This window comes from Cornus florida, unplaced genomic scaffold (genome assembly GCF_030987335.1).
Source record: "Cornus florida cultivar Cherokee Brave unplaced genomic scaffold, ASM3098733v1 CherokeeBrave_3.0.0_Hap2_Chr05, whole genome shotgun sequence".
In the NCBI taxonomy this organism is placed as follows: Eukaryota; Viridiplantae; Streptophyta; class Magnoliopsida; order Cornales; family Cornaceae; genus Cornus; species Cornus florida.
The window spans coordinates 100,189,313-100,211,993 of NW_026775575.1; the positions used below are offsets into that span (position 1 = coordinate 100,189,313).

The 22,681-nt window shown below is 33.1% G+C and overlaps 2 protein-coding genes across 2 annotated transcripts; both read left to right on the plus strand.

Annotated features, from left to right (window-relative positions):
- Positions 1-2,529: 2,529 nt before the first annotated feature.
- On the plus strand, positions 2,530-7,181 carry LOC132307975 (protein DETOXIFICATION 40-like). The gene is made up of 7 exons (XM_059805902.1): positions 2,530-3,125; positions 4,523-5,154; positions 5,531-5,587; positions 5,812-6,050; positions 6,155-6,273; positions 6,574-6,660; positions 6,917-7,181. Exons 1-7 carry the CDS (start codon positions 2,766-2,768, stop codon positions 6,980-6,982), a joined length of 1,560 nt encoding a protein of 519 aa, XP_059661885.1. The 5' UTR covers positions 2,530-2,765; the 3' UTR covers positions 6,983-7,181.
- A 10,524-nt stretch (positions 7,182-17,705) lies between these two features.
- LOC132310411 (S-type anion channel SLAH1-like) lies at positions 17,706-20,610 on the plus strand. The gene is made up of 2 exons (XM_059808584.1): positions 17,706-18,692; positions 20,197-20,610. The coding sequence occupies exons 1-2, from the start codon at positions 17,823-17,825 to the stop codon at positions 20,419-20,421; spliced, it is 1,095 nt and encodes a 364-aa protein (XP_059664567.1). The 5' UTR covers positions 17,706-17,822; the 3' UTR covers positions 20,422-20,610.
- The last annotated feature ends 2,071 nt before the right edge of the window (positions 20,611-22,681 follow it).

Below are 22,681 nucleotides of genomic sequence, written 5' to 3' on the forward strand. Positions count from 1 at the left end.
TCCACGAGCAAATAAGATAATATCATCAGCATGAGTATAAAATTTTGGTATTATAGTTTTTATAAACCTTGGTATATATTAAAAAATCAGTACACAAAAATAATATTTTAGTATATTATCATATTATAGCAGGATTTGAACTGTTAGAAAATGAAAAATAAAACAGATAAAGAAAATATTATACTTTATATAATATAAATACCAAAATATATTTTAGATGCAGACTATTCGGTAAATTGCATTCCCTCTAGCTTTAGAGGTTCCATTTGACTTCAGTAGTATACTTACTAATTACTTTATTGACGGTATATAATTAAATATAAATATATAATATAATTAAATATAATATTATAACCAACAAGCCAGTGACCTAGAAATATTAGTCTCTCACTTTCCAAAGGAACAACTGCTTCTACTTTGTATATTTTTGTTTATGGAAATGTATTACGAAACGTATTTGATAACGTTTGTTGTAATTTGAATAATATTAAAGTGTTTTCGAAAAAGAGGCCAAAATAAAAAGCACTAAATAAATACTTTCGATTTCTTACAAAGTGCCCTGGTTCACCAAAAAATAATAATCTAAAATAATATTTTTAAATAACCATTTAAATTTTAAAACTTGAACACTTTTTAGAAACACATGTTTTTGCGTACAAAAATTTTGTAACGAATATATGTTACTAAACGTTTCAAATACTATTGAACACAAATCGAACAGAAATATTAGTTCTACTACATGTTAAAGTAAAAGTACAAGTACAAAACAATTCTGATTGCCAAACGGCCTTAAATTTTTCTGTTTCAAGAATTTGTATTGCAATATATCGATAATTTGAGAGATTTTTGCAATTTGCTTTAAAAAGTACTAGTATGTACCATTAATACTGAAAAAAAATAAAATAAAGGTGGACTGGTAATAATTGCATGAAGTAGCATTATTTTAATTTTTTTTATAGAAAAATTGTCATTCTGTCAAGGAAGGTCTGAGGTGAAAGACAGAATAAAACTGATCCTGTACGTTGAAAGACAACACGGTAAAGAAAGGAAAAAGCAATGAAAGAAAGGCTTAGGTGCATGCGCATTCATATAAAACTGATCCTGACCGTCCTTTCCTTTGTTCTCGTGATCACCGATCACGTGATTGTTCATTGTTACTGATGAGTTCCGAATAGACGTCAGCTTTTTATTACAACGAAAAATTTGGGATACATTATTACACGGTCTTCGAGTCAATCACAATAATAATAATAATAATAATAATAATAATAATAATTTTTTATTGTGATTGGTGGGATTATTAATTGCCTATCTTTTGTAATTTTTAGTTCTCCATGATAATTGTTTCATTTCAAAACCTAATTTTTAGTTCTCCATAAAAATGCACTATATTTTGTTATAATTTTAATTTATCCTCATTATCTTGAAAAACATAAACATTATTGTAAACTACATCAATTCAAAATAAAGATAAATTTTAAAATTCATTCTAATAAAGAAAATATTAAAAGTCCTGTACTCTTAAACTGAAATAACGAGAGTAATATGACTTTCTTGGTTTGTAATTATAAAAATAGTTTTTTATTTTCGAAAAATTGAAAAGAGAAAAACACACAAAATTTTTTGCTTGATTAAGTTTTTTAAAAATTATTTTCTGAAAATTCAATTATAAAAATATTTATTTTCAGATAACAGTCTTTTGTAATTCTCTAAAAATTGTTATCTATTTTCTAAATTTTTGAGAACTATTTTTAGAGTTACAAATCAAGGATGTTTATAATTTCTGTCATTTTATAATTTAATTCAAAATTCTTTAATTTTAAAAGACTGATTCTTTAAAATGTTGACGCAATATGTTTTTTTTCATCACATGTACAAAAATGTGATATATGAGAAAAAGATGGTATGTGAGTCAACAAAAGTGATAAAACAAAATTTAAATATCTTTATCCAAATTAAAGATAGTAGTAAATATACTTATACGCTCATATAAATTATTTTTTACCGTGAGAAAGTGACACCCGAGTCCAAAAAAAAGAAAAAAGAAAAAAAAAGTAGCAAGCATTTGTAAAAATTGGCTCCACAACAGGAACCATACAATCATTGCACAAAAGTATTATTATCATATTCGGGAGTTGGGCCAGTATCTCACTGCTATTTGACTGTAACTAAAAATTATATGAAAACTATAATAAGACAGTTTTTATCACTGTCTTAAGGTTTAGCCAAGTATTGGAATAACGTAAAAAACTTAGTACAGTTTTATCATTATTTATATATATATTTTAAAATATACTTACACCCTCATAATCTCAGGATTTGAACCTCCACCAAGAAAAAGTACCATTAAACTGTATTTTTGTATAATACGGAAATAATTTTTTATAATTAACCCAATGAAAAAATAAAGAAACGTCTATAATGAACGTGGCACATGTATTGTGATTGGTGGTAACACGTGCTTCACGTGCCACATCTCGGAAAAGGGCTCCGTCGAATGCGCGTAATTTGATTTGGACTCGCTTCACCTACTCATTTGTTTAAAAGCTGATGCTACTACATCGACTGGTGTTGTACCAATTGATCGAGTTCATTCACACCACCACACCCCACTCCACCGCCGTGGACGTACCGGCGGAGGAGTTTCTCTGGTGGTGAAGTGGTTCTACTCTTTTGACTATATAAACTTGTGATCTATCTGTTCCTTTTGTTGAGATATATATATAGTACGCGCGCGTAGCTTACCTATATATATATATATATATATGGGGTCTGGACAAGAAGACGTTCATCAACCTTTGTTACAACCGACACCATCACCACGACCACCGCGATTGTCATCGTCGTCATCATTGTCACACGATGAGAAACACTACGAGTTAAGCAATGAGCTGGAAAGGGTACTGTCCAACACAAGTAAAACGCTGGTTCAGCGGGCGGTGGCCGGGACATGGATAGAACTGAAGCTGCTGCTCGTGCTGGCTGCTCCAGCTACTGCTGTTTATTCCATCAACTACGTGATGTCGATGTCCACGCAGATCTTCTCCGGCCATCTTGGAAATCTTGAGCTCGCCGCAGCCTCCCTCGGCAACAATGGCATCCAAACCTTCGCCTTTGGCCTCATGGTATGTACTCATCATCAATTGTCTCCCACTTTTTCACCAAAGGTCAGTTTTGTCTCCGATCACTCCAGATGGGTATGATCACTTTCTTGCCAAGAAAAAAGTTACTTATTTATTTTTTTCCACACACGTATTTACAAACACCGTTTTCTTAAAAATTTATTATATGAACTTGGGCCAATTACCATTTGATAACGAAAAATGTGTAAGTTTTATTTAATTTTTTGCTTACATATTAAATAATGATTGCTTAAAACCATATAATGGTTTCTAGTTCGCTTTGTTCATTTTTTTCAGAGTTGGTATTGACTTTGATCATATAGACTATATAGTCCTATATATAATAATTTATCATGTTTGTAAAAGGTAAAAAAAAAAAAATTAGAAGTAGAAGCTCCATTTTCTTCATTCTATCCACGTTTTATTAAAGTAAAAACATGATTTTAATTTTTTGGAAGCAGTGAGAGTTGACAGAAAAGAGGGAGAACATGTGGGGTTTGCCATAACCATGGGATTTGTTCATATCCTCTCGTTTTATGTTGACGTGTTGTAGATTAGTGCTTTGAAATGACAAGTACAGTATCGGGTTGAGTCATTTAGACTTTTGGGTTGGGTCACTGACCTGACCTTGTTGTTTCTTTTGGGCCACTGCTTCTTTGTAATTATGTTTACATAAATACATTTGCTTAACGTACATTTCAAAAAAAAAAAATAATAATAATAATAATAAAATAAATGATGATAAGAAATTTTTATTGATATATATGGTGGAGTTTACTTTCCTTCACTTTTCATTTCCCTTCAAGCTTCTTCATATATATTTTAAAATACCTTCCATGCGAGGGATACACTAAAGTGAGTCTCTGATCATCTGTGTTCTACCTATACTGAGAAATTTCTTCACCTTTAACAAAACAAAAAAAAAATAAAAATAAAAATAAAAATAAAAATAAAAATTCCGTCTACTAAACACATAGGGCCATAGGCATGAGAAATCCGTCCAAATATAATCAATCTTTAAATAATAAAAGCTCCTTTTAATCGAGAAATTATTATACAAGTCTCAGAATCATTGATCACTATCCAATCCTGTACTGACACGTACTGTACTGACACGTAAGTAAATATGTTAAATTTATGTCAATTTCAACTTATTATTATTATTTTTTCTTATGTCTCAATACATGATTGATCTGTACCAATGATCTCGGACTATGTAATGATTTCTCCCTTATAATCCCTTCATTTTTATCTGTCACTTTCTTCCGTCCCTCAGGTTATCTGCTCACTTAAGTGCGGATCCAGCTACTTGCATGTATTTACAGCAATTTATAATTTTTTGTACTTGCGGCCCACAACTATTAATTATTTTTAGTGCATATGTATATGTTTATTTGCAGCTTGGAATGGGAAGTGCCGTGGAGACTCTATGTGGGCAAGCATATGGAGCCCAAAAATACGACATGCTAGGCATTTACCTTCAAAGATCAACCATCCTCCTCACCATAACCGGTGTCCTCCTCACTTTGATATACGTTTTTTGCAAGCCCCTCCTCACACTTCTTGGCGAGTCGGTCGAGATCGCATCGGCCGCGGCATTGTTCGTCTACGGCCTCATCCCTCAGATATTTGCATATGCTGTCAACTTCCCCATACAAAAATTCCTGCAATCTCAAAGCATAGTTGCACCGAGTGCATACATTTCGGCAGCCACCATAGCAGTGCACCTCTTATTGAGTTGGCTTGCTATATACAAATTTGGGCTTGGGCTTTTGGGTGCTTCTTTAGTTCTGAGCCTGTCTTGGTGGATAATAGTGGTGGGCCAAGTCCTTTACATTGCCAAGAGTGAACACTGCAAGTACACATGGGCCGGATTCAGTGTACAGGCCTTTTCTGGGCTATGGGGCTTTTTTAAGTTATCGGCTGCATCGGCTGTGATGCTTTGCTTGGAGGCCTGGTACTTCCAGATTCTGGTTTTGTTGGCTGGTCTGCTTGAGAATCCCGAGATTGCTTTGGATTCTCTTTCTATTTGGTAAGAATAGAAAAGAATCTCCCTTTATTGTTTTGTTCTTATGCATATGACCTAGGCTAATTTGGAATAAATATTGATGCACCGAGCACCGAGAGCCGTTTGTGATATGCACGCGCTGAAGTGTGTTACGCTTGCAGTGAGTCATTGGATAGTTATGGGCTATACAAATGGATCAATTTTATACAGGAAATTACATTATCCTAACCAATCATAATTTGACAGATAAAAACAATATTGACGTAGTTATATGTGTGTCTTGTGTCGAATTGGTTACAATCATGTAAAGGTGGCTTAGCTCTTTTTTCATGTCATGCGCACCAATCCATATTTACATTAATTGATTACACTAATATTTGATTTTTGATAATAATTGTAGCACCTCGGTTTTGGGATGGGTCCTTATGATCTCTGTTGGGTTCAACGCAGCTGCGAGGTGAGTTCATTCTTGCCCCCTTCTTTTACTTTTCTTTTCTAAGGAGGTTATGCCAGCTACAAACATAAAAATAGTTAAAATTTGATCAATTAATCCAAGTTGGTGTGACAACCTTTTGTGTGGCCAATTAAATAGAACGGCTCTTTTAAAAAAAATATATTCACACATGATACATGATTTTGGTGTGCGTATGAATTACATATATGTATGATTTGATTGAGCAGTGTGAGAGTGGGAAATGAACTTGGAGCGGGACATCCAAAGGCAGCTGCATTTTCTGTAGTGATGGTGACTTCAATCTCTTTCATAATTTCGGTGGTAATAGCAATTATGGTGATGGCATTTCGACATAGTATCAGCTACATTTTTACTGACGGTGAAATTGTGGCGGAGGCTGTTTCCGATATGTGTCCTCTTCTTGCTGTTACCCTCATTCTCAACGGAATTCAACCCGTCCTGTCCGGTAACCATTATTCTAGTGCTACATGAACACAATGACATTTTAGTATTATTTTTATTTGCATGAATTGCACGATTTGTTGATTTATTTCAATTCTCACCATAAAGGTGTTGCTGTTGGCTGCGGATGGCAAGCATTCGTTGCCTACGTGAACGTTGGTTGTTACTATGTAGTTGGAATCCCATTTGGTGCTGTGCTTGGATTTTACTTCAATCTGGGCGCCAAGGTAAAACCATTTTTACTGTAAAAGTAATAATTCGGTTTGTAAAAATATTTTACATGTTTAATGTAACCACCTTAATTATGACAATTAATTATGGGGACCCCATTACATCACATCTCATTATCATAATATCATGAAATTACTCTCATTATCATAATATCATGAAATTACTCTCTTTATGAATTTTAATTATAACCGTTTAATTTTATCATCGAGATTATGTGGATAAAGTTGTAGAATACTTTAATTTTTATTAGGTCATCTTTTAATTTTGAATAAATTTTGTGTGGTTTAATTTTGTAGGGAATATGGTCAGGGATGATAGGCGGTACACTGATGCAGACTATCATATTGATATGGGTTACTTATCGGACAGATTGGAATAAAGAGGTAAATTAATTCATGTAAATTATATTGATCTCTTATCCCCGATTTTCTCAAAATTACTTTTAGGCTAGGCATATGCTACTAGGAAGTCATCTAGATAAGCTAGAGTTTTATGGTCATGAACATACTGCAATATTATATTTAATACGACCCAAACACTCAATCTCTTCTTTGTAAAGTAGGTGTTAAGCATATATTGGTATTGGTAGTTGAATGTATTTGTATTTGAGGCTTTGTTGTTGTCGAATGTGAATTGCAGGTGGAAGCAGCTCTGAAGAGATTGGATAACTGGGACGACAAGAAGGAACCAATTTTGAAGGACTAAGAGAAAATTGTGGAACCACATGGCTTGACTCCCACTTCTATGCTCTTTTTTTTTTTTTTTTGGCTTTGTGTTCCATAAAGCTAGTTGCACGTGTGATTACTGCTATGGTGTCAGATTGATTTTTGATTTTAATGGATAGAGTTCAAGAAGAACTTTATGTCAACAATAAATAAAATATAATCTTTCACCTTTTAAAGTATCCTAATTAGTGTTTGATACATTTGTAGCTAGAAAAAATAGAAAAAAAAGTACATTTGTAGCCAAAAAAAAAAATCGATTACAAAATTTATCTTTTCTCCAGTTGTCGTTGATTTTTTATTTTATTTTATTTAAATTGTGGAAAGAAGAAAAAGCGATTAATCAAATGCTTTTGCCGTTCATTAATGCTTCTTTCTCTGGTGAGCAATGCCTATTTTCGCGTATATATTTATCTGAAAACAAGTTAATTTCAAGAACCCTAAAACAAAGTTTCAAAGAATTAAGCCAGAGTGCTGTCGGAAAATTTCCGGAAACACGTATTGAATGTGCATCCTTTTGTGTGTGACAATTGGGGGGATAAATTTCTCGAAGACGAGGCAAAAGAGAGTTCAAATTTTTGTTGTAGCCCATATTAATTAGATTCAAAGAATTAAGATCATACATATATGCAGACATTTGTGGGAAGTTGTTAAACTGTCAAGTCTATCATGCACATATATTCTCCATCTGAATGCCTTCAATCTCCTACATGACGACCCATTTGTTAGCTTTGTTTTTAATTGAGACTGGTGATTTACTGTACTCGTCACTTGTGCACGTTCTGGTATAAACACCACTCGGGTTTCAGGTTAACACTGCACGTTCCGTTCTTGCGTTGTCAAAACGCATGAATGTCTATTAGCTGTGCTTAAAGATACTGAAATTTCTCATGTTCATGTGAAGGTTACAATCAAACAGGTTTCTTCCATAGTGAGCGATCAATACAAAGTGAATGGAAATATCGGGCCCATATATACCGCTTGTCTGACACGTTGGTTATAGTTTCAACCAACTAAATAATTTCTATGTGAATAATAGAGAAAAATGAAGAAACAAAATTTTTTTTGTATTGTATTAAATTCTTTGTTGTGTTCATATATTTTAACAACAAATCCCTTAGACTATATATGCACTCACTTGATACATGTACCCACTTGATACATATACAATAATAGATACACGAATAAATCCAAAATGCACAATGAATATGGCATTAATTTAATTTTAACACAACCCCCTTATTGCCATATTGTGACACCCAACAATTCTCTAAAGTATTCAAACTTATTTCTCGGAAGTGCTTTGGTGAAGATGTCCGCATCTTGGTCTTCGGTCTTGTAATACTTGAGTTGAATCTCATCCTCTTCCTCTTCTTCTTAAACTTCTTCCTTGCCACTTCTTTAATTGCATTTTCAAACCTACTCCGCTCAACAACACAAAAATTGCAACTTGCATACACATCACGAAGACTTTTCATTCTTCTTGGAGTTGAACTTAGAGATGAGGAATTTGAGTTTGATGGAGAAGTTGGGACTGATTGTAAGTTAGATACGGGAGACATTTCTTGTGGAACTTCAAGAATATCTTCATTTTCATTTTCTTGATTTCCTGATTCTTCATTGAAAGTGGTGATTTGATCTTGAACTTTCTTCTCTTTCCAATCCCAAATAGCCTTCTCATTAAAGATAACATCTCTACAAATAATCAATTTATTCTTCTTCAAATTAAAGAGTCTATAGCCATTTGATTTTGGGCTATAACCCATAAAGATGCATCTTTCACTAGCTTCATCAAGTTTGTGCTCACTTCTCTTGGAACATAAGCAAAATAAATACACTCAAAGACTTTCAAGTGGTTCAATGATGACTTCCTTCAATTCCATGCTTCAAATAGAGTTTTATTCTCCACCGCTTTTGTTGGAATCCTATTCATCAAGTAAATAGCCATATACACGGCTTCACCCCAAAATGATTTAGGTAGCCCCTTCTCATAAGCCATTGATTGTCTCATCTCAACAATTGTTATATTTTTTTTCTTTCTGCCACTCCATTTTGTTGTGGAGTGTACCCAACCGTTAATTGTCTCTCCAAGCCAATATCTTCACAAAACTTTCAAACTCACTTGAGTTGTACTCTCCACCTGTATCACTTCTTAACACTTTGATAAGATGGGCCACTTTGCCTTTCAACAAGCTTTTGAAATTTTTTAAAAACAGATAGGACATTTGATTTTTTGTCTCATGAAATAAATCCATGTCATTCTTGAAAAATCGTCAATGAAAATAATAAAATACTTGTTACCCGCATGAGTTGGTGTTGTCATTAGTCCACACACATCGGTATGAACAAGTTCCAATAGTGCTTTAGCCCTCTATGCCTTTTCTTTCGGAAATGACTCTCGGTGATGCTTGCCAAGAGTATAACCTTCACAAACTTCTTTAACTTCTTATATTGTTGGCAGCCCATACACCATGTTATTTTGTTGTAAATTCTTTAAGCTTTGGAAATTCAAATGCCCAAGTCTTCTATGCCAAAGCCACGACTCATCAACAACATCCATCTTCAATGCCATTTTTTTGAACATGAAAAAGTGAGAGGAAAGCTTCTATTTTTCCCCATTTTGATTTTTGCCACAATATGATTTTGTCCTCCCTTGTCATAAATTTTGCAAGAGTATTCATCAAAATGAATAGAGTATCCATTCTCTACAAGCTGTCCAACACTTAACAAATTTTGCTCCAAATCCGGAACAAGTAACACATCCCGAATATGCTTTATTCCTTTCTTTGTCTATATGGCAATAAATAGTACATATCCCTTTGCTTGGACCAAGACACCGTTTCCCATCCTCACTTGAGAATTTGATGAAGAATCAATCTCCAAGAATATATTTTTTTATCTCCAGTTATGTGGTTACTGCTCCTACTATCAAGAAACCACACATCATCCTTTTGTTTCGATGCCGTGTGACAAGCATAAAACATGCTCGCTTCACTTTCTTGCTTTTCGAAAAAATTAGCTTGCTGATTTGTTTTCAACCGGCAATCTTTTTGAACATGTCCAAATTTCTTGCAATTGAAACATTGAGGTTTTACTTGAAACCAACAATCTTTGTCAACATGGCTACTTCTCTTGCAAATTCCATATTTTTGTTCAGTGGACTCTACATTTCCACTTCTCTCAAAAATATTTCTTTCTCTTCCTTTTTCGTGTCTTCTACCTCTAGAAGATTCACCTTTGGATCGATCAAAACTTGATGGGTATTTTTCTTGATTTTTGAAACTAACATTGAGCTTGGATTGAAAGGCACTTTCAATTGTCTTTTTAGAGTGCCTACTCAACCTTTGCTCAAACGCTTTTATGGAACCTATCAATTCTTCATCACTCAAGTTTTCAAGCTCTTTAGTCTCTTCAATAACAGCAACAATGGGGTCATATTTTTTCGACAATTCTTTGACTAGAAATATTTTCCCCATAGGTCTTCATTTGATTTACCACCTCCATAAGTTTAGAAAAATAATCTTTTAATAACTCCATTTCTTTCATCTTCATATTTTCAAAATCTCTTCTCAAAGATTGGAGTTTTACAGTTCTTACCTTCGTGCTGCCTCTATACTCTTTCTCAAGGATTTCGCATGCCTCATTTGCTTTAGAAGCATTGATAATTCTGAGAAAGATTGTATCAGCAACTCCTTGTTGAATCAAGCCTAAAGTTTTTGCATCCTTCTTATTATGATCCTTTAATTGTTGTCTTTGGGCATTCGTCAAAGTTGTTGTATCCTCCGGTTCATCATACCCATTTTCGACATAGTCCTATAAATCATATGAGAGAAAAATGGTCTTCATCTTCACATACCAAAAATCATAATTTTCCCCATAAAAAATGGGAAGTGCTGATTGATGGGCACCTTGGTTTTGATTGTTTGTAGTCGCTATCACGATCGATCTTCTTCGGGGTTTATTTTCTCGTCAATAAGCTTCACGCCCAGTTTGCTCTTAATCGAAATCAAGCTCTGATACCACTTATGTTGGCTATAGTTTCAACCAACTAAATAATTTCTATGTGAAGAATGGAAAAGAATGAAGAAACAAATATTTTTCTGTATTGTATTGAATTCTTTCTTGTGTTCATATATTTTAATAGCAAATCCCTTAGACTCTATATACTAATCTATCGTAGACCTTTAAACTTTTCAAGACAATTCTCAACCACTCACTTGATACGTTTACTCACTTGATACATGTACAATAACAGATACATGAATAAACCCAAAATGCACAATGAAAATGGCATTAATTTAATTTTAACATAACAATCATTTATTCTACATAGATGGGGTTTCACCTATGTGAAATCAGATGTCTTTGGTAATATTAAGGGCATAATACTATCTGAATCAAAATTGAGAGCACATTATGATGATATTCCATTGAGGAAGGATGGTATGGTGGATAGACGGCGGCTTGGAAACTAGTCGGTGAACTGTGTAGTTTACCGAATGACTTGATATTCCAACGCGCCATGGACAGCGTGGACTGTCTAAGTTTATCAAACTTAGACTCAAAATAATGTCAGATGTTGATAAAGATGAAACCATTGCATTAGTACTCCAACGCAAATATCTTGAAGAAATGCAGTCACTTCCTGTCTCTTCTTCAACCGCTGATATTCAAAAAGTAGCACACAATGCTTCAGAAGTTGTGGCTTGTGAACTTAAGGCAATTGGGGATCTGGTGGTGCTCTCATTCCTCCACTTGCACAATTTCTTAGTTAGAGTAATCAATCTGAGATCCGTTTGCACGGATACGAGTGGATTGATGATGAAATCATTGTTTTTAAAGGTAAGAATTTGCTTTTGCCGGCTCCACCATCTAGACAGCGCGCAACTGCTACATATCTTCCTGAGGTTGCTATTTGCTAAGGTGATAGAGTATCATCGATGCCTTCCAGCCATATTTAAGCTCTTAGACGTCATGTGCCTGCTAACCTTGTTGGAGAAGTCGAAGCATGCATTAACTCTACATGACGATCAAGTTTTCAAACGAAACATCAAAGAATGCCCTCTTTCAATCATTGAAGTCTGGTATAATTGGTACTGAGTTAATCTTTAGTCCATTCGCTCGTAATAGCTAGAAGCAAGATTCAAGAAACGAGAGTGATGTAGCAATAAAGAAGTTCAGGTTTGAAATTGTAATACCCCTAATTTTAAAAAGATAGTCTCAGTATTTATTTAATTATTTTAATTGCATTTTTATTATTTATTTATTTATTATTTATTTTTATTTTTTTTCTTGGCTAATTGTTTAGTTGTTTAATTGATTTGATTGTTTATGTGTTAATTGAGTTATTTGTTTAAATTAAATTGTGTGCTAAAATTATGTGTATTTGATTTTTTTTTGTTTAAATTAAATTGTATGTGATGATGTGTATTTGTTTAGGAATTTAATTATTTAATTATTTTATTTTTATATATTTTATTTTTCATTTTTAAAGGAATTGGATATGGACAGTAATAGTGGACCAACCAATTGGGTTTCATGGACAACTTGGATGTGAGGTTAAATGGGTACGGATAGTTACCCATGGATAGTTGTATATGTCTATATATATATATATATATATATACACTATTTAATTAGTTACCTTTTTTATATTTTATTTAGATTAACTTTTATATTTTTCTTTTTCTTTTTCTTTTAATTATAATTAGATTGGAAAAAGGATTAGAGTTATTTTATTTGCCTATAAATTTATAACTATAGGGTTGTAAAGGGGGTTAGAAAATAAATTACTTAATATATTTTAGAGAGAGAAAGAAGGAAGAGAAAGAGGAAGAAGGAGGTTAGGGCTTTTATCAAAACCGTTAAGACAAGTTTTAATTCTTCTCTTCTCCTTTGATTCTTACCCTATGCATGCTCGATTAATTATAAGTTCTTTAAATAAATTAATTGAATCTAATTACATGGATTTATTTGGAAATTTCAGTTCATGTATTTTAATAATGGGTTTGTGATAATTTTCATATTTTGATAAATTAAATTTTTATGTGTTGTAATATGTTGTGTTTTAATTGTGTTGTAATATATTATGGGTTTAGCATGGAGTAGTTTGTATAAATTAGATGAAATTAAATTTGGTTCATAGTGTTCGCACCGAACGAGGGGATTATTTTTTAGCATGAAACAGTTTATATATATTAGATGGAATTAGTGCGTGTTTTCTTCAATGCACGCCGAACGAGAAATTTCTATAAACATGAATCAGTTTATTGTTGTGTGAGGGAAATCAGAATTGTGTATATATATATATATATATATATATATATATATATATATATGTAAGCATGCCGAACGAGGCAAATTATAAGTTGGCGTGAATCAGTGCAATGTGAATTCAAATTGTGGTTTTTTTTAAAGCAAGCAATGATTGATATCATGATTTGATTTTTTTTAAAGCAAGTAATGATTGATCTAATGATTGATATCATGATTTGTTTTCTGTTTTTGTTTTTTTTTTTTTTTCTTTCTAAAGTAAGTAATGATTGATATTGATAATTAAATTAATATTTATTATTTTTGATTAATGGATTTGTATTAAATATTTATTTAATTTAAATAGATTTATTAAGAATTGGGTTGCATGATTTAAAGTACTTATGCTAAGTATGAAATTTAATTTAAAAGGTTAAATTAATTAAATATGGTTGGATTAAATTATTTAAATCAATTATTTGGATTTAAATGAATTTAATCAGATTGTGGAGGAGTACAATTAATTGAGATGCATGTTAATTTAGAATTGTTATAAGGTAAATTAATTGCATGATATTTAGAATTGTTATTTTTGCTCAATTAGATGTAAATGATATATATATATATATATATATATATATATATATATATATATATATATATATCACGTTTGTGTGAATTATTAGATGTAGATGTTGTTTGCATCTTTATATGGACATAGAAGCCTTTATGTGGTTATATTGTCGAAAAGTGCACCATCATGGGACGGGGCACCATTATGGGATGGGGGCATATAAGGGAATGAATTAATTAATAAAGTTAAGTCCTACTTATTTTCCTGTCAGGTCAACGAAACAGTTGGTGACATATTATTAAAATAATATTTGGATAGTTGGATAGGACGGATTATATATATATAATTATGCCATGATATGAGCTTGAGTCTCAGGATCAGTGGTTAGGGTGCGTGTATTGTTATGAATGTATAGCTAGATATAGTGTAGTTGTGTGTCCTGGTAGGTCTAGGTATTCATGCCCACTATATGTGTGTTTTGCATGTTGCCTACTATTCAGGTTGAGACAACTCTATAGTTTAGTGAGGTTCCTTTAGTATGTATATATATCTATATATGGACTATTTAGTTATTATTGAATTAACTAGGATGTATACGTGTATCGAGTCTCAGTTTGGGATGTAGTAGATTTGAGCATCTCCAATGCTAAAACCTATTTTTGTATGCTAAATCTATATTTTGACAGGTGATACAGTGCTAAAATGTTACATTTTAGCAATTCTGCTCCAATGGTACATTTCACGCAAAATGCTATTTTTTAACACAACTACTATTCATTTTCAACTACAATTCTCACCATTCATATTTGCATCTGTAATATTAATATTAGGCAAATTCCAAGTCAAGTTGTAGACATTAGAAGGAAACTAAAATTAAACCTAATTAAAAAGAAGTACAAATCTAAAATATCTGGTAAAAAAAGGACAAAAAAAAAAAAAACAAAAAAAAAAAAAACAAATTTTTTATAATTTTTTTTACCACTATTTGTGAATTAATTTTTTTATATAATTTTTTTTTTCGAAAATTTATATATATTATATATAATATATATGTATATTATCTATTATATTATATTATATATAATATATTATATATATAATATACATATAGAGATGCAAGTGGGGGATGACGGGTGAGAAACGACACCGTTTTAGGAAATGAGAGACTTGCTAAAAAAATTTGGCAGCTGCCATATATGAGAAGAAATTTGAGAATCTCAAATTTTGAGAGCTCAAATAAGAGCCTATTGGGGAGACTCTGAGTTTGAGAGGCCCACATGAGAGAGCATTGTAGATGCTCTCAAAACTTGTTTGTGAGCCTGACCAACCATTATTTTTTAAAAGTTCGTCAGTTCCAGTCTTAGACATTGTTCGTGCCGAGCAGAGTTAGTCACTCACTCTTCCGACTCTACGTAGGACTCTTCTTCATATTTTAGTTATTAGTTTTATTTCAGTTCAGTTATTTCAATTAGGATATTATTAGGGGTCCACAGTATCGATTTTCGAGTTGTAGTTTAAATAATTACTGGTATCAGAGGATTGAAGGTTTTTAATATGGGATTTTTAATTATTATTTATTTGAGGATTTTTAAATAATGATTTATTATTTAGTTTCCTTCAGTTTATTATTTATTTATTATTCTTTTTGAATTCAAATGCTTGTTTAAATATTAATTGTTTAATATCCCTTATATTCTTTGTTTGGACTTGATCATCTATGGTTCTAGAATTGAGAAGTATCACAGAAATATTGCTAGAGAAAACTAGGGGTGACAAATCAACGGGTTTGGATTGGGTCATAAAATGGAACGCCTCGAATATTTTTTATGCACCAATGATTTGGCTGCTGAGCAATTGAGTTAGCTTATACCCCAACACAATGACCAGAATTTGGGTTGGTCCAAACCAAATAAAAAAAAAAAATTGCTTTTGCCTTTCATTAATGCTTCTTTCTCTAGTGAGTAATACTTATCTATCGTGTATACATTTATCTGAAAACAAGTTTATTTTATGAACCTAAAAAAATAAAAAATAAAAAGTTTCAAAGAACATAGAGTGCTATGAAATTTTTTGGACTAACAAGAATTCCAAGCCTTTTGAGCACCAGACCAGACCACGAAACATAGTATATTCATCTGTTGGAGTTGGTGGGCAAATGAACACAAATAGGATACACTCACATATATTCAACTGAATTAATAAACACAAAATTCAGAAACACTCACTTCTATAAAGTTGAATTCTTTATCTTATATTGCTCAATTGTTTACCTTTTTATATCACTCAATGGATACTTCTCGTACATGAATTAAATGCATGCAATTAACCACACAATGAACCAAAATATTTCATATAAACCAAAATGTTCCATATACCAGCAATTATAATGAGATTCTTTATACCTTCCAAAATATCACTTGGTCTTCTTAAATGAATCTAGACAAGTTTAGATTCATCTTCCAACACCATCCTACTTATATGTGACAATTGTTGTGGAAGGCAATCTTATGGACCTGAAACGTATTTTGGTCCCCTAACATTTATATACACAGGAAATTTCAACAGAAATCAATGTGGGGCATACATGACTCACCTTTTTATATCACTCAATGGATACTTCTCGTACATGAATTAAATGCATGCAATTAACCACACAATGAACCAAAATATTTCATATAAACCAAAATGTTCCATGTACCAGCAATTATAATGAGATTCTTTATACCTTCCAAAATATCACTTGGTCTTCTTAAATGAATCTAGACAAGTTTAGATTCAGCTTCCAACACCATCCTACTTATATGTGACAATTGTTGTGGAAGACAATCTTATGGACCTGAAACGTATTTTGGTCCCCTAACATTTATATACATAGGAAATTTCAACAGAAATCAATGTGGGGCATATATGCACTCGCGTGCACAAAGAAGACCCCAAAAGAGGGAGAACAAAACAAAAACAGAAGAAGCCGAAAATGGAATTATGAACATTCAATGCTCTAATACAAGACCTGAAAGAAAAGCTACTTTGGGTTTGAAATTTCAACAATTTAGTTTCTAATAGATCGTACATATTATCACTAATCTCTGTACGTACATGTTAAGTTGAATCATGTTGTCCCTTAATCTCCAAATATGATTTTTAAAGGACTACTGATAGAATGAGTTTGTTCATCTGCTTTAATTTTTACATTTGCTGATATTGAGGCTTAACTAATCCATTCCTTAGAAGAAGGATTCACAAGGAATCAATATAAAGACCATTGGATGACTCCTTTGTTAATTATGTACGCAAGTAACATGAAGAATCTTGTGTGGATGTGATTCTGTACGCATCCTGTGTATCAAAATGGTGCCATTTCAGTGCATAGGCTTTGTGTGGAGCTCGCACAATTCGTGTTGTGCGCTAAAACGACACCACAATTCATGTTGTGTGCTAAAACGACACTAGTTATGCACTGAAACGACACCTTACAGATGTGGTTGGTAAAAATGAAACCCAAAGAAATGATGGGACACATATTCTAAGTATACTTGTCAAATGAAACATGCATGCGTGCAGATTTTCGAAAAAAGAACATTTAGCAGCCGACTAGGGAATAAAGGAAAACCTTAGCTGCCTCCAACCAAAATCTATTCAAGTGGATAGTATACGTACAACTCGGTGCGGAACCAACGATTGTCTGGATTTCCAATGGGTCCCACCCCGCATGGAATTAGCTGTAAAGAAAGAACCACAACTCATCAAAGACCAAAAAACCCAACCCATTCAGCCGCCTTCAACTTCCAAGCAACCATTCTTTTCAATTTTCAAATTCACACATCTATATATATATTGAAAGACACATACTTAGCATTCATTAATATGTGTATCACATTCCCTCCCACATCATCATCATTTAGCCATTTGCAGATATTGAGGTTCTTGTACTAGAAAAAACACTTTTATCAGTAGAATTGTTGTAAAATTGTTGCGATAGGTGTCACCATATGTAACAATGCATTCCAAAGAAACCCAACCCCATATTGAGCTTACTGTCAATGCATCCATTGTCGCAGCTGAAACACATGGACATGGTTATGGCATCCTTATGATGATCAAGGCTGTGATATCGACCATCTTAGCCAAATTTCATTCCGGTTACTTCAGAATAAGCCTCTCTCTTTCTAGCCAAGCCTTGCTATGGAAGACACTAGGCGAGCCAACAGATGATGCGCATGCTTTTCGACGCGTTCTTAGCATGTTACCCTCCGCAGCTTTCACTCTTCTATGGTCACTTGCCTTGTTCACACTTGTCACACTCTCCATTCTCTACGTCCTCAAGTGTTTGTTACAGTTTGATGCAGTGAAAGAAGAGTTCTTGCACCACGTAGGAGTGAACTACTTGTTTGCTCCATGGATTTCTTGGCTTCTCTTGCTTCAATCATCGCCATTCTTTACTCCAAACACCACGAATTATTTAGTGCTTTGGTGGGTTTTTGTCATCCCAATAGTGGCACTTGATGTCAAGATTTATGGCCAATGGTTCACCAAAGGAAAGCGGTTTCTTTCCACCGTCGCGAATCCAGCGAGCCAGTTGTCAGTGATCGGAAACTTGATTGGTGCACGCGCAGCTGCTCAGATGGGATGGAAAGAGAGTGCCATCTTCTTGTTCTCGTTGGGGATGATACATTATTTAGTACTCTTTGTCACACTTTATCAAAGGTTATCTGGTAGTAATAACCTTCCGGTGATACTCAGGCCAGTTCTTTTCTTGTTCTTCGCGGCTCCCAGCATGGCAAGCTTAGCTTGGGACTCCATCTCTGGGAACTTCGATAAATCGTCGAAGATGCTCTTCTTTCTTTCACTTTTCCTCTTCATGTCCCTGGTAAGAACTACTAGCATTTTTCCTACTGTTGTTTTTGGATTAGACAAATTAAGGAGTTGTTTTCACTAAAATATTAATATATATATATATATATATATATATATATATATATTTGTAATTCAGAGCTAAGAGAATTTCCAATGCAAAATGCTATTCTTCATGGTAAATTTATATTTTAAAAGGAATTAAAGTGTCAAAATGTTATATTTTAGCAATTCTGTTTCAATAGTGCATTTTATCTAAAATATTATATTTTAGCAATTATGTTCTAATTATGCTGACACTTTGACCATTAATTTTCTTATTTTAATCAATGCATTTTTATTTCTTTTTCATGTGACTTTTCAGTCCATATCTACACAAAAAATCTTAAAAAAAAAAAAAGGGTTAGTATATCAAGTTTTCAACTTATAACCACGTGTTATATATGAAAAAAGTTTTAAGAATTTCATATTTTGAGGGATTGTACAGCATATCAATAAAATGTATTAAAAAATAAAATTTTTTATATTTTAATTTTGAGAAGACATTTTAGAGAGCATTGGACACTCAAAACAGATAGTGGGAGGACTTAACATTTGTCCTTTACCAGTCAGACAGCACGCCACACTCAAAATATAGTTAGGAATTGATGGTGATATAGTCTTTAGTAGAAAAGTATTTAAGTTGTCTTTTTGTTCGTATTCAATTTGGTCTCGTCCAGAATATTCTTCTATTCAGATTTCATGTCGTCAATTGTCATCGTAACTTTTTCCTATATTGTAAAGGGCAGTGTGGACTTTTGGACTCTCTCGCTTTAATTTGTTGAAAACAGTTCTGAAATATATATAACAGTTTTCTAAAAATATTTTTAAATATTAAATAAAGCAGAATATTTGTATAATTTGTTAATTTTAGTACATCTTTCAAAAAAATAGATTAGTGTTATCAGAAAATTGAATCAAATAGTCTCCCAAGTCTAACAAAAAAATTATACAGTACTTATAAAGTTATTTTGACTTAAAAAAAAAATTTCTTAGTCTTTTTAATCACGGTTTAAGTCTACAAAGCTAGGGACACAGTATACATGTTTGTAACTATCTCAACTGTACATTAAAAAGTAACTAATTAATAAGAAAAAAAGAAAATCGTACTTTTTATTAAGATATTGTTATAATTTTGTGGAATCTAATACAATAGTCTAAGAGAAGGAATCTAAGTGATAGTATTTTTTTTTTTTTTTTTTTGTTTAGTTAGTACTCACATATACTTGTCTCTGGAACTTGAACTCCTTACCTTTTTTTGCGAGATAAAAGGGTGATACCGCTAGACTACTGACTCGTTGGTTGAGTGACACTATTAAATCAATATTGGATGAGATTCTGGTCTTATTCAATGGATATATAAAACATTCCACGTTAGATCTAAGAATTATTATCCTAATTTATATATTTTTATATGTTGATTCCTTTCCCGGAAAATAAAAATTTAAATGTTAAAATTTGTCATTTTTCATGTGAAACAGGTGTGTAGGCCAACCCTATACAGGAAATCGATGAGGAAGTTCAATGTAGCATGGTGGGCTTATTCCTTCCCTTTAACAGTACTAGCAATTGCTTCAATAGGATATGCACAGGAGGTGAAAAGCAGCGAAGCTCGTGTGCTAATGATCGTGCTATCGGCACTCTCAGCTCTGGTGTGCCTTGTTTTAATGCTATTCACTGCACTTAACACTCACATATTTTTCTAGCTACCAAGCGATGATACCATTACATGTAAGTCCCACCGGTGGCTAGTTCGTCATTAATTACACACACACACACACGTGTAAAAGTTCAAACAAAACAGCACATTCACAATATTGTTCTAGGAGAAATCATACCGAGTCGACAACCTAATGTCCATCTATTAGTATATTGAAATTTGAAACGAAAGTTGTATATATGTGTTTACTTCATTATTTTTGGCCTAATGAAAGTACGACATGTAGTGAGTTTCAATAGAACTTACCACGCTGGATCACAACTCTAATAAATTATTATTGGAAATTATGTAATATTACGTAATAATTGAAAGTGGACTAATACAATCCTATTATATGGGGTTTTTCTGTTTTTAAAGAAAGTGGTGAGCCCTATTAGGACTTGCCTTCTTTAAAATCAAGGGTCCACATCTTCCTATATGAATGAGTTTGGCCATACATGGCGAGTTCTGTGGGACTTACGAGACTTGTTAATTCCTTAGGAAATTGTTACTATAGAAGGTGTTGTATTTCCAAAAGAATCCCAAGAACATGGAGATTCACCAAAATTGGTAGCACTGAAGTTGACCAAGTTAAAAGAAGGAGAATGTGGGGTTGGATTCTCTCCTTATTTTTAGGAGGCTTCAACATTTATTTCATTAAGTCAACTGTGTTTGCTAAAGAATAGGGAAGTGGGTAACGGTTTAGAGAGGCATGTATATTTCTGGATATATATATGTGTGTGTGTGTACATATATATGTGTGTGTGTACTGAAATATAGCTCACGAAATCCTAAAATCATGGGCCATGACGCCATAGAAGTCAAGACCAAACAGGAAAGTCTAAAGGAAGGAGAATTGCCTAAAAATTCAAGGAGACGTGGTCTGTAGAAGAAAAAGGAAGTAGGTTGGATGAATATATATATATATATTCTGGGAAACTAACCACAATGAGGAAGCTCCTAAAATCAAGGAGGTCATGGCGCCATGAACTCCAAAGCCCAGAAGGAAAATCTCAAGATAGAAGTTGTCAAAATCATGGAAATGTGGTTTACTAGAAGAAAAAGACGTGGGGAATAATCTGTATTTATGGATATATATCTATGTATATATATTTATATATAAGATATAACCCATGAAAGAAAAATCGTTGGAGTATTGTGGTCACGACATCATGAAATAAAGTCTAGAAAGGAAAGTTCAACTAGAAGGAAATTACCCAAAGCCGAGGAGAACGTGGTCCGCAAATAACTTCTATTTACATGCATGATATATATATATATATATATATATATATATATATATATATAGAATTATACAGGCAAAGGAATTCTGTAGAAGGAAAAGACTGCAAAGAACATGGGATACTTGGCCAAATATAAACATATCAGTTGAAAGTGGTGGTACCTTATATGGTAACTACCACTAACGGAAGATAATTACAAAAAATCGCAGGTGATAAGATTATGGATTATGAAATCGTGTCTAAAGAGGGGAAGAAGTCTGCGACAGAGGAGGGAGAAGATGGAAGGAAGAGTTACAACTGCCAAGAGAACATGGGGCACTTGGCAGTCCTAAATTTTGCCACATTGAAATTGCTGGAGTTGCCACATCAAGCTATTACATGCATGGAAAGCTCTATAAATAGAGCACTTAGAGATAGTTTGCAAATCCTGTTCAAATCACACAGCCCAACAACACTTTAATTTCTTTACATTATGTATCTTTACATTCATTTAATGCACCTTCAATATGTTTAATTCAAGTCCTACACTTATTATTCTTATTTTCCAGCACTTTACTTTGAAAACCTGTACTTTTAATACTGCTTTCCTTTCTACTAGCCATAGAATAGTCCAAAAGTCATTTTTCAAGGCAAAAAGAACCTCCGAATATGGTAATTCCAGTCCTTCGTACAATCACCTGATCCATACAATCTCTTAGTGGATGATTGTTCGGATATCTACTTTAGAACGACAGCAGTTCTTGGCATGCCTGACATTCACCCTCCTTTCTGCTCTTGAAAAGGACCACGGTTTTTAGGAGCTGAACATCTTGGCACGCCCGACGGGACATCTCAACAGATTGTTCAATGGCCGGTGGAAAAAAGCAAGGCAAGTCTGTCCAAGACCCTGCCGAACTAGAAGAGATGTAAGCCAGTGAACTTCCAGTGGAAAGTTCACGATTTGTACCTGATGAAAATAATATGGTGGAAAATTTTGCTCAATCAATGGCAAATGGACCCATCATGGACAACATTCGTATGATG

Excerpts from the sequence above, each read along its gene's own strand:
- LOC132307975 (XM_059805902.1), top strand. The coding sequence starts at position 2,766 with ATGGGGTCTGGACAAGAAGACGTTCATCAACCTTTGTTACAACCGACA. Across the intron at positions 6,051-6,154 it reads AATTCAACCCGTCCTGTCCG|GTGTTGCTGTTGGCTGCGGA; the intron begins GTAACCATTATT and ends CTCACCATAAAG. Across the intron at positions 6,274-6,573 it reads ACTTCAATCTGGGCGCCAAG|GGAATATGGTCAGGGATGAT; the intron begins GTAAAACCATTT and ends TTAATTTTGTAG.
- LOC132310411 (XM_059808584.1), top strand. The coding sequence starts at position 17,823 with ATGCATTCCAAAGAAACCCAACCCCATATTGAGCTTACTGTCAATGCA. Across the intron at positions 18,693-20,196 it reads TTTTCCTCTTCATGTCCCTG|GTGTGTAGGCCAACCCTATA; the intron begins GTAAGAACTACT and ends CATGTGAAACAG.